We start from the raw sequence: 12,479 nt of genomic DNA on the forward strand, positions 1-12,479 counted from the left end.
ACCCACCATCACCTCAAAGCCTAACCAGCTTTCAAAGAACGAAACAGGAACATCGGAGGCCACCTGGACGCTCGTGTTATTTCAGGCTCTCACAGAGCATGCAGCCCTAAGCTCTGTCTTTTGGACTCAATTCCCTTTGGGGCTTTCTCTCCACTTTCATGAGCAGCTCTGCACTGTAATTACAGTTCCTTGATCCTCAGAGATATGGCTGAAAGAAGAATGGCCTTTCTTCTTCCTGGGTGGGGTGCAGTTACCTTACACCGAACACAGCTGTTTTCAGCCAGTGACCAACAGGGCAAGTCCAGAGGTCCTGGCTAAAAGGTCAGTGATAGACAGCTGAAAAAAAAAAAAAATAAAGCTGCTCATCTGGAGGCCTGAATGTCTACAAAGAAGTTTTTTTCTCCCTTGGAACATTTTTTGGGGGTCTGCAAACTGAAGCAGGTTGACAAAGCATAATTTTTAACCCAAAACCCAGAGCAGCTCATGGCTTGTGATTTCCCCTGAGATGCCTGAGAGCTGAGCCTGATTCTAACTCCAGAGCCCTGCTGTTTAGACAAGGGAAATAGTTCATCTCTGTAGTCTCAAATAACAACAATCTAATGTGTTTTTAGCACGAAACCTGAACACTCAAGTAGTGTTTAGGTGAGCAGCATGGTTGCTTTTTCAGGAATGTGCATTTAATCCCCGGGGAATGCCCTGGGAAGCAGAAGGAGGCTGTGCGAAGTGGCCCAAGGTGCCAGTCACCAGGGTGAAAATGGTGGAAGGCAGCACTTGGTCTTGCTGGGGTTTCAGGCTGCAGAGAGGGAGCAAAGCCCTGCCTTGTCCTTCATGGGGAGAGACCCGCCTTGTTTCCACCCGGGGTTTGGATCAGGCTGGGAGGGGGAGCCAGCTGAAGAGATGAAGGGAGAGGCCCAAGCGGGGGGATTAGAGGCTAGGTTTTAATAGGAAAGCAACTGTTTTAATAATAGTATTGAGTCCTTGGGTGGTTTAGGAGATTAACTAGTCCATGTTTGCACAGCTCTTTGAAGAGGTCAAGAGTGCTGCAGTAGCCAGGAGCAACTTCAGTGGCAGGTTCCCAGCTCCCAGGTGCCACCTCCCTCACTATCCAAGCATGCCACAAAGTGCCCCCGTTGAGGAAGGCTTTTCTTTTCAGAGCAGCTGTGCACCGCTGGGACCAGCAGGTGGGTTAGGCAGTTGGTCTGAGGGGTGTGATGCTGCTGGTGAGCAGCTTTGCCATGCATAATAGAGCAGTGCAAAGCACGCTTGGTCCTTCACAGTAAACCCAGGCAAGAAATTCTCCCATCTGTTGCTATGGTTAGCATGATAAGCATCAATATTTGCAGCTGAGCATCACAGTGGTTTGGGTGTTAGGGGCAGGGTACTCTTGGTTTCTGTAACAGTTGCTGCAAGGGTAGAGTCTGTGGTTTCTAAAAAAGTTGCAAATTAACACGTGAAATCACAACACTGTTTTGAAAGACTTGTAACTCAAGAAAGCTCCAGACCAGTTTGGGTGGCCATCAGCACACTTCTGCTGACACAGAGCTCCTTTTTTTTTTAATTATTATTATTATTATTTTTCCAAATGAATGCAGCCAACCTGATGTTACAATTTACATGGAATGTAATAACAGAAGTAGATGTAAATGCTGCCAACACTTCCAAATACTCAAAAGAAAGCTAAAATTTATATACATGTTGGCTAACATAGGCACTCCACCCTTAACAAAATATACCCTAAGGGCTCAAGGGCTTATAGCTCTCCTTGTGCACAAATTAGTAGCAATGTCAGCTCTTTGCCATCTGGAGAATGGGACAAAATATCCTGAATAACAGGGGAAACTTGTATGGGATAAGATACCTTGGGTAACATAGAAAGCTCACTTTTTTTCTGTAGGGCCCAGAAGCAAAGCACACTGCTTGTGTGCTTGTCCTCTGCTGCTTCCTGTCCTGCTTGGGACCACAGCATAGCTGGTAAGCTTTTCCAGGTTTGGGAGCTCTGGGGTACCGTGAAGCCCAGCTGGCTCTGCATGCTGCTGGCATAGGCCCTGCAAAGATTAAACAGCTTGGTCTCCGTGATGTGCAAGATTGAGCACACTGCTCCCAGATAGAATATAGTTGCCATCACACACTAGTGCACCAGAGGTAGTAAGTCTTGCTTGACCTGAGCTCCCTTTGCAGATGTACCTCCAGGATAGCCCAGCCCTCAGGTAAGGCACCTGCAGAATCCCCTGCGTAGAGTGGATGTCACAGCTAGCCAGATTGTCAAGGCTGCACCCAACAATCCAGTCAAGACCCAAAAAATCCTCGCTTTAAGGATTTTAAGCGTATCTGTGCCAGGCATGTTTAATCCTTGTGTGAAGCCATGTCCTGTCTTTGCAGTTTGGAGAGGTGCTCTGGGAAAATCCCATTCGTTGCACACCCGAGGAATCGTTGAACTGGCAGGAGCTATATCATGTGGCACAGGGCGGTCCCCCTTGGCGTATATTGGCTATGGATGCTACTGTGGACTGGGAGGACAAGGCTGGCCTAAAGATAAAACTGACTGGTAAGATGAACCTCAACTATGTGTCCAGAAACAGGGCAGGTCTCCCCACTCTTCCTTGTTTGTTCTGCTGTGACTCCATGGACTGGTTGCTGCCTTGTGGAGAGGGAACTTGGTATAAAACAGCACTGGGCAATTGTGAGTGAGGACCCACATATCACTCAGGGTTTGAATGAGGGTTTAACCACCTCCTGGATGAGAGCAGAGTTCTTAGGAACCTGGTACTCTGTGGGGTGGAGGACAAAGGAGGAACCGGGTTATGAGTTCCTGAAATAGCCACATTTATTCATAGAGAGCAATCCCTGCCTGAAAAAAAGGTGAGTGGCCAAGGTGTTTGAAGAGTTATTTCACCCAGATCCCAAAAATGTCAGCAATGGGAATATCATTGCTGATCCTCTGGAAGAAATCCAGATCATTTCAAGGAGTAATCAAACCTGTTGCCTTCATTGCCTGTTAGTTCACAATGAATCAAGGAAGAACAACAACAGAGCAGAGCATAGTGGTATTTCCCCTCTTCGTTGTTAGAGGGGAAGATGCTGTGCTTGTTACTCCCCAAGGCTAAAAGCAATGTGTCTAGGAAGGTGGTGCAATCAAAGGCTTGCTTCTTTCACTTTGCAATTAGCATACATGTAAATCTTGAGCATAGTGGACTCTTGTGTGCTCCGAGCCTGTTATTTGCAATCTTGTCTGGTTTTAAGCCTCAAAGGGGGCACAGAAGTCTGTCTGTTTATTTACAGCCAACAGGCCAGGTGTTACCGATAAGCAAATGCTGCTTTCAGCAGGGGGGAGGGCAGTGCAGCTCACGGGGAAGGAAACTGAGCTTTCCAAAATACCCAGTTGGCCGAGACATTTCTCAGTGCTACCAAACAAAACTTTGCTGAATTGGCAGGACAGAAAAAGGAAGAAAAGGAGGAAAAGATGCCAATGTTAAAGACAAGCTCCCCTGTGGGAATAAAAGAGTGTTCCCTAAAACTAGTGGACATGTCTTCATTAACACAGTAAGAAGTTTCACTACCCAAACCCTCCCTTCACATCACTGGCTTGTACCTATGAAACCTCGAGTCCTTTGTGCAGTTCTGGGCTCCTCACCACAAGAAGGATGTGGAGTTGCTGGAGTGTGTCCAGAGAGGAGCTACCAGGCTGGTGGAAGATCTGGAGAACAGGCCCTATGAGGAGAGGCTGAGGGAACCAGGATTGTTTAGTTTGAAGAAGAGGAGGCTGAGAGGAGACCTCATTGCTCTCTACAACTACCTGAAAGGAGATTGTAGGGAGGTGGGGGGCCTGCTCTCTCAAGTGAATAGTGACAGGATGAGAGGAAATGGCCTGAAGCTGCGCCAGGGGAGGTTTAGACTGGATAAGAATTAGAAAGAGTGGTTAGACAGTGGAGCAGACTGACTAGGCAGGTGGTGGAGTCACCGTCCCTAGAAGTGTTTAAAAGAAATACAGATATAGTGCTTAGGGACATGATTGAAGACTAGGTTATGGTTGGTGGATTTAGGTTATGGTTGGACTTGGTGATCTTCAGGGTCCTTCCCAACCACAATGATTCTGTGATTTCATTTATGAAAGAGTCAGTATGGGACTTACAAATAATGAGTAATTGTCTACAAAGTGTCATTAGTTTTCAGGTGTAGAGATTTCTTTTCACTTCCAGTAATATGTCTTGACCTGTTTATCACCACCTACAGCAGTGTCTAGAAATGTCCTTATTATTTCTGTTAGCCCTTTACCAACTCTCATCATCAGGCCTTTAAAGTAAAACATGACTTGGTTACTGAAGCGTGCTGAGTGGAGTCACCTAAAAGCTGTTCTACACAGACATTGGGTGACCCCCAAGTGTAGGTGACTCTGGGAGATGCACTCCTGAAAAACAGACAGAGAGAGTAAAATACGGCCATATGTTCATCAGCTGGTGTTTCTGCTCCTCTTTGCTTTCCATGGGATATGGATTTTATCCTAATGGCAGAAAATTAGACTCTGAAAAAGGAAATGCCCCAAAATACCCAACAGCTTGAAAAAAGGAAGCTCGGTCCTTTAAATGCATTCATTATTATTCTTCAGCTGCAATGCTTGGCTGCAAAAAAACAACCAGCCAAACACAGAAAAGTTTTTAGTTAGGTTCTTAGCTAGGAAGAATCGTCAATGCCCCACTAGATTTAGCCCTAAAATTTGCCATTTTATGTTTGCTAGAGGAATCTTCTGCTATCTGTTACTGAGAACTACTGCAAAAATCAGTGTTGCTAAGTACTCCATGCCTGACAAAGTGACCATGTTATTCTCCATATTTGCCATTCTAAAAAAGAAAGAAGTGGAGAGGCAAAACCACTGGCCACAGAGTGACAAACTGTTGGAAATTACTCACCCCCTTGGCACTTATAGGTTTGTTACTGAGACCGTTACAAAAGGAGTAATTTTCTTGTGAGTAATTAAGTCAATCTATCTAGACAGGGCTAGAGTGCTTCTAAGCACCTCTCTTTTTATGGGAAATGAAAAAAAGCCATAGAGTGGGTAATCCTTTTATAAGGTTTATTCCACACACTGACTTTGATGTGGGTTGTAATTACCTTTTCACTTTTGTTCCACTCTCACAGTCCCATCACTTCAATAAATAATGGCCTCTCTTCCACATTTATGTGGAATAGATTTGTTTCTCCTTCCTCTTTCTGTTCCCCTGGATTGCTTCTTCACCCATTTTGTGATGCAGGACCTGAAGATGCTCAGCTTCTCCCCAGAAACACCGAAGGCCATGAAAAGCAGGGTGGCATATATGGCTCATCCAAGTCCTGGAAAACTCATAGGGAAAAGTATTATTTCCTCTCAGTTGTGGAGTTAAAGCAAAACAAAGGGACACACAGCGGTGTCAGTGCTGTTAACGTGACAAAGACAATGTGACAAATTCTTACCTTAATGGCATTTGCTGCACAGCACAGGTCTGGCCAGCTGATCCCTGTGGGCCAGCCAGAGCTGTCTGTAGCCTCTGGGGCTGCCTCGTAGCCCAGACATGGTGAACAGGTTGCTTACTAATTAGATGACACTGTTGTATTTGTTTTCCATACCTGTTGACCAGTGCTCTGCCATACATGTTGGCTGACTCTGTTTGCATTGGTTTAACTGAGCGTTAGCAGGTTATTAAAAGCTTAATACCACACTCTGACCCAGGTGCAGGAACAGGCATTTCCAGACATTTATCCTTGGAGGTGTTTAAAAGACAAGTAGATGAGGTGCTTATGGGCATGGTTTAGCTCTGGACTCAGTAGAGTTTGGTTCATGGTTGGACTTGAGAATCTTAAACGTCTTTTCCAAACAGAACAATTCTATGATTCTATGACTCTGTGATCTCAGACCTTTATTGGATTTTCAGGTATACCAGCCTTAGGCCTTAAATATAACAATCAAGGTCTTCAACTGGACTTGGTAATCTATGGGCTGCAAGCACAGCCATGCTCCTTGTTGACCACCTCATCAGTCTCTTGAACAAATTCACATTAGGACTCAAGAACTTCTCTAAAAGCTGTCTGCTACTCATTCACCCCCGAGATCAGCCTGCCTGGATGCTTCCCAGTTAGTAGAGCAGTTTCTCTGTAGAGTCCCAGTCATCTGAGATGGACAGCTTCTGGAAATGCAGGAGAACACTCCTCTGGTTCCAGCCTCTGACCTTGCTTCCTTGCTGAAACAACTTTCTTTATTCAGCAGAGGACCTCCCTCAGTCCTGAATCCTTTATTGTTGTATTTTGTGTCCCTAAACTGCCAGAATAAAACACAAATGGGATCAAGTTTTGCAAAGTAATTGACAGTGGAAATTATCTCACTAACTAGTCTGTAGGATAGCTGTCATCAGCTGTGCTAGTCACTTTCAGCCCTGAGAGTGGTGAATGAAAAGCAATTGCAGTTTCAAATGTGATGTTTTTCACCTAGCTGGATCTGTAATCAGATATTATGAACTGTGCCCCAGACATGCATAGAGGGAGTATAGCTCTGAAGTTAACTAATCTGAGTTCCGCCATTGAGGCTGATGAGTTTGTAGCCTTAGAAACTGGATGGGCCAAAGAGCATGTGGCAGGTCCAGGTGAGATGAAGAGATGAAGCTGCTTGGTGATGCTGAGGAAGGCAAAAAACATCCTGACTTCAAATTCTGGGATGGGTCTAAGCCTAAGCTGGTGAGCCATGATCACACACTTCATAGTGAGATTACCATGTATTGACCACACCTGCCTTTCTGGGGGCAAAAACTTGGAGGAAGAAGCTCAGTGGTCATGGGAGCAAATACGGCACTAACGAGCTCCTGAGCCATGTGATCTTTCACAGGATGCCAGGATGCTTGGTTAATCAACAGCTGATTTGCTGGGGCAAGCATCACGTGAGTGGAGCAGTCCCAGATCACATGCAAACGCTCCTGAGCGAAACATGCAGGAAGCAGGAGGATGCCCAAACTCTACTTTTTCTTCTCTCCCAGGTGCTGCCACAGGCACGACTGCTGCTATGACAAGGCAGAGAAGGAAGGCTGCAGCCCCAAGTCGCAGCGGTACCAGTGGGTGTGTGAGCAGAACACTGTAAAGTGTGGTAAGGAGATGCTCACTTGCCTTGGGTTCATTTCACTCCCTCCTCTGCTGGCACGAGGCTGACCAAAGAGCTTTGTGTGCCTCAGAGGTAGATCTGTGTATGCTGAGATGGTTTCAAAGCCGCTGTAGGCAATGTCTGTTCTCTTCCAAGCTCTTTGCTCACCCCTTTCCTGGGTCACTAGGCTTGCCAGGAGTCCCCAGCTAGAGCTGGGAGGAAGGCAGGAGCCCCAGCACCACCCATCCCAGGCAACCTGAGGCTGAAGAAGAGGAGTGGGGGTCATGGAGCTGACAAGCCATCTCAGTTTGGCAAGGATGAAGATGCTTCCCTGCGGGTTCTCTGTCCACCCACATCAAGCACGCCTGCTCCTCACTGACACCTTCCCAAAGCTGTGCAATGGTCTCAATGGTCTGCCTGCGACTGCTTCTGCAGGAGTGGTTTTCCATGGCAGTTTTGTCTCTCCCTCCAGCAGGACTTGTCATGGTTTTACTAACTATTATGTACTGCCAGAGAAGAGCCATGCTGTTATGCGTGGCTGTTAGACAGGTTAAACGGGGCATCTTTGCTTTGTGTGGGACTCCAGCCTCAAGCCCTAGGGCTCCAGTGGGGATTTTAAAGCATGCAGAATTGAATGCCCTCGAGTGCCACAGGCACACAGTGAGTGTAGGCTGTGCTCAGCTCTGCAGCTGGTACCCAGTCAAGAAGGTCTTGAATTGCACAGTCACAGCCCATCAGTGGCTCACACTCGTTTGTTTTGACATACACCAGATGACTTGAGTCTTAGAATTTGTCACTTCTATTTCTAAGGCTACAAATTGTCTCTGATGGTAAAATCCATTGTAGAACACTTTGGAAGTCTGAAAAGAAGCATGTGAGAGTAAAGCTTGTCCCCATACCATTGAAGCTACTTGCTTGAACATTAAAAGACTATTTCTATGTTGTCAGAACATTATACTCTACGTGTGCAATCCTCAGCCTCTCCAGCAGCTGAAAAAGAGCCAGCAGATACACAGGATGTGGCAGATCACATCTGCAGTTGCCCTTTTCTAAGTGCCAGAACAACCTATGAAATATTAAGTGCTGGCTAAGGAATATACTGCTTTAACTAATCACTCCCCTTTCCACTTACACATATTTCCATAGCTGACTGATATTTTTTGCTACCTATTTTGGTATGGAAAAAAACATTTCCTGTTTCTTTTTGCTGTAAAGAAACAATCCTAGTTGCAGATGTGAGATACATTGTTGAGACCATGAGACGTGCAACATACGTGCTGTAAGAGTGCACTGGGCTGCAGTTGTTTCAACCTGTCTAGTGAGCACTTTTCGCTGATGTTTCAGAGTTTGTGAAATGAAAGGAAGTGGGCAAAACCATATTTTTCAGTTCAGATATTCCATCATATGTAAGCAACTTCCATTAAATAAATATCTAGACGTTAGAAAAAGCTGTATGCTGTGGGGGCTGGTAAAAAACCCCAAAACATTCTGCTTTAACAGAAATGATTGCCAAGCCAAACTCTTGTCCTCGTGTTAGATGGGCAGTGGTTGGCACAGCATAGGAAAAACTCAAAGAGCAGAGGGCAAGGAGAAAATCAGACAGGATTGGTAGCTAAGCAAAAAAACCTGACTTTGTGTAGAGTCCTCATCAGTGGGACCCTTGAAACCCTTTATACTAGCAAACAAGTGATTCTTCTCAAAACAGCTTACGAAATATGAGCTCTTGTTTGTCAGATACAGGGCTGATCCAGCAAAGTCCAGTGAAATCTGGAAGAATTGCTATGCTCATTGCAGTTGGTTTTGGAGCAAAGCACTGGCATTAAGTTAACATTTTAAATTTTACCTAGTGCAGGGTTTGGTGGGTGTTAGGTAATCTATAGCAGCAGCCTCAAATAAACAAGGCACTGTGCTTTGAAATAGTATCACCTATCAGCCCAATGGCTGCATTATAGCCACCTATAGGTAGGAGGGGGTTCATTAACCCAGCATCAGTCAGAATCACAGAATCATTCTGCTTGGAAAAGACCTTTAAGATCACCAAGTCCAACCATAATATAACTCTACCAGCCATTAACCTAACTCTACCAAGTCCAAAACAGCTGCATTTGCATGTAGCTAATTGCTTTGATGTACCATTTCACTAGCCAAGTAGTCATATAATTGCATTGTAAATAGTTCCATATGTATGACTTTGATCAGCTTCATTAGCTGCTGACTCAAAAAAATGAGGTACCTGACCCTGCTGTGGGGTCCCTTGGCTCCTCTGCTGTGATCAGAGACATGCAAAAAGCATCTCACGAAGCACGAGCGAGAGATGCCCAGTGGGTACTTCTATCCCCTCAGGTTTCTGAATGTTCCTCTTGGAGAATCCTCCTTTCCAAGCAGCATGTTTCTTTTGAAATGAGTCTGGCTTGCAGAATAAGGAGTTAAAAGGGAAGTTGACTGAGTACAGATGGACATTTTTATGTCAGACTAAGCTAAAATAATTTTCATTTTTAGCTTTGGCCACTGAACTAACCCCCCATTGTTCATACAGCTCTAGAAGTGTTGGGGGGGGGGAGGGGGGGCTCTGTGCTGGGCAAATTTCTCTAAGTATAATCAATTTACATTTAGTGGCTACTTTCTGGTGCTCTTGGTCACGGTAAAGGTCAGACCTGTTGACAGAGACAGGACAGAGGAGGGTCAGATCCCCACAGAACACAACATGTTGATCCTTCTCTCTTCCTGCTCCCACAGCTCCTGTTCCTAAATAACTGCTTTTTTAGGGAATTGTTCACTCCTAAAGCTGTTTCTTGCCTTGGTCTGATACAGAATCCCTCATCTTCCATTTTATTTTGCAGATAACCTGACAGACCGGTGTGAAAAAATGGTGTGCCTGTGTGATCAAGAAGCAGCCAAGTGTTGGGGAGCAGCACCATACAACCCATACTTGATCCTCTGGCCAGACTTTTTATGTGGACAGACTCATCCCACCTGCCATTTCAGATACAGGGGGCCAGAATAGTCTTTTTGGGACCTTTCTTCTAACCCTTTGAATCTGAAGGTGCTGGAATAAAATTTTACCTATTTTACTGGAGCTAACAGTGGTGTGAGAGAATTTCTATCATGTCAGGGTTACAGGGAGGAGAGACAGGAGAAAATACAAGTTGGTATAAGGATAAGATCCTGCTGTAATTGCTGCTTTTGCAGAAATGGAGGGGTTTTGTCTGCAAGTGCAGTGAGAACACATTACCCATTACCAAATGGTAATTTTTTGTCCGTTCACGTTGCCTGACTTTCAGCTCTTACAAATTTTCACATGATGTAGAAAATATGTAGGGACTTCTGCTGGACTGATTTGGAAAAAAAACCCCAAACTAACATAAACTCCATCTCTGTGAAAAGACACACTGGCCTTTGAAGACCTAAAGCATGGAAGGAGAGTGACCCAGTTTATTTTCCTGGACCTGTGAAGGAGTGTGGACAAGAAAAAGGGAGGATGCCTCCTTATTTCTTATTTGTGCTCAGAGGAGTTCTGCATCCTATCAAAGAGAAAATCCGAGTCTGGCCCAGGAGAGGGCTTCATGCTTTCTTATGGGGGCTGTGCATGAGTGTGTTTCTTAGCTTATACAGCCAGTTGCCTTATCCCTCAAGTTCCTGTCTAGCAGCACCAGGGATACTTCTGAGGTGTGTTGAAAGGTGAGCAGAGTTACAGCCTTGCTGGCCAGCAAGGGTTTCTGGCTTTTACTAGCAGGCACACTCATACTTTGCAAAAGAACATATTCCTCACCTGGCACACACTTCAGAGCTGATATGCTGCTCTCCTATACGGGTATTTGGCATATTCCCCAGTCACTGATCACCTGGGAATCAGTTTTTGTTGTGTCAGGAAACTGACTGTGGATAACATTTTTCAGGTCAAGCAAATTTTTTCATCACTCCTTTTTTTAAAAAAAACATTATCTGAGTCTTGCATTGAAAGTTTCCTTCTGGCAAGAGTAGATCAAAATCCCATTCTTTTAGCCAGAGGTAGATTTGTTCAAATGGGCCTTTCTTTGTCTCTTCATGACAAGGCTGTAGGCTGGAGCAAGCCAAGCAGGCAAGAGCCTCTATACTGAGAGGTGCAGACAAGATGGGAGCAATAGCTGCACCCCCAGAAGAAACACAGTTTCCTTGGGTAGGTGTCAGCAGCTGGGGAGCTGGGGGACCTGGGGAGGCCAGGCTCCTTCTGTCCCTTCTCAAGCACAGCTGATGAACTTGGAGTAACAGCTTTAAAATAAGACCTTATGGCAGGGAAAGACCCAAGGTACTTCATGGGAGTCTACAGTCAGAGATACGTGGCCAAACTAAGTGAGGCTGTGGCAGGTGACAACACAAATTTCTTTACAAAAGGATGTTTTGCTCCTCACTGCAGGAGGGTGCTGAACATGCCAGTGTGGCTGTCGAAGCTGCAGGAAAAAGGAACAGACTAACAAAAATAAAAACGCCAAAGACAAACACGTGCTAAGGTGAAAGCTTTTATTCCATCTAGAGCTCCATTGTTGGCTTACAGGGCATCAGGCATTTTTCCACCTGTAGGCTTTGCATCTTCCAGCCCCTCCTGTAATGCTGCACCTCAAACTGCACCGAGGAGCAAGAAAGGAGAAAGAGCGAGTGAGCGACGGGGAGTCAGCGCAACACGGTAAACTCTGCCAAGGCTTTCTGGCAAGTAAAGAAATGGTGAACTCCGTCCACGCAGAGGGTTTGCTGTGTGGGTGGCATCAGCCTAGGGGTGCGGGTGTGCATCTCAGCAAGGGTGAGAGGACCCTCTCGGTAAGCCGGGCAGACAGAGCTCCTTGGCCGTGCCCCTGTCCCCGCCCGGCTGGCCATCAGGTGGCGGCAGCGCTCCAGCGAGCGGCAGGAGCAGCTCTTCCTGCAGCCCTGCAGGGAGGGGGGTGTTTTTTAAGCAGGCCGGGAAGATTTTTGAGTCATTTTTGAGTGCCGGGAGAAGAGGTGCAAATCACACGGCTCCCCACAGAAAGGAAAAAGTCAACTGAGCCTGGCCTGAGAGGCAGGTCGTATCTGGGGTTGCACAAAATGGGAACTAAGCTTGTTGCAAAATCCAGCCTTCAGTGTCAGTCTACTCTAATGAGACCAGCTGATAGAGCTGGAAAAAACAGGAGAGATTTCAGGTATGTAAGCCTCTTCTTGTGTCATTTCTTCGGCTTTTGTGTGACAAAAACATCTAGTTTTCCCAACCTGATCAGGGTTGGAAAATAAAATATATTACTGGGCTTTGCAAACAACACCTCAAACACAGACTTAGAACAGGCTTTCTGTACACCAGCATGACAAGAATAAGGATGTAAGTGTGTAGTTGGTGGGAGGAAGAATCTAAACTAACAAGCATAAAACTAAAGGAACC

The 12,479-nt window shown here is 45.7% G+C and overlaps 1 protein-coding gene across 1 annotated transcript; it reads left to right on the forward strand.

Moving 5' to 3' along the window:
* Positions 1 to 936: 936 nt before the first annotated feature.
* On the forward strand, positions 937 to 10,172 carry LOC127389040 (phospholipase A2-like). Its single transcript, XM_051629134.1, has 4 exons — positions 937 to 1,181; positions 2,380 to 2,545; positions 6,996 to 7,102; positions 9,937 to 10,172. Exons 1-4 carry the CDS (start codon positions 1,007 to 1,009, stop codon positions 10,098 to 10,100), a joined length of 612 nt encoding a protein of 203 aa, XP_051485094.1. The 5' UTR covers positions 937 to 1,006; the 3' UTR covers positions 10,101 to 10,172.
* The last annotated feature ends 2,307 nt before the right edge of the window (positions 10,173 to 12,479 follow it).

The sequence above is a fragment of the Apus apus genome, chromosome 1 (genome assembly GCF_020740795.1).
Source record: "Apus apus isolate bApuApu2 chromosome 1, bApuApu2.pri.cur, whole genome shotgun sequence".
NCBI classification, from domain to species: Eukaryota; Metazoa; Chordata; class Aves; order Apodiformes; family Apodidae; genus Apus; species Apus apus.

What these genes read in the sequence shown, in the direction of transcription:
- LOC127389040 (XM_051629134.1), top strand. Translation starts at nt 1,007, where the DNA reads ATGTTTGCACAGCTCTTTGAAGAGGTCAAGAGTGCTGCAGTAGCCAGG. An exon ending in TGCACCGCTGGGACCAGCAG is followed by an intron (nt 1,182 to 2,379) that starts GTGGGTTAGGCA and finishes CTGTCTTTGCAG; the next exon opens with TTTGGAGAGGTGCTCTGGGA. An exon ending in GCAGAACACTGTAAAGTGTG is followed by an intron (nt 7,103 to 9,936) that starts GTAAGGAGATGC and finishes TTTATTTTGCAG; the next exon opens with ATAACCTGACAGACCGGTGT.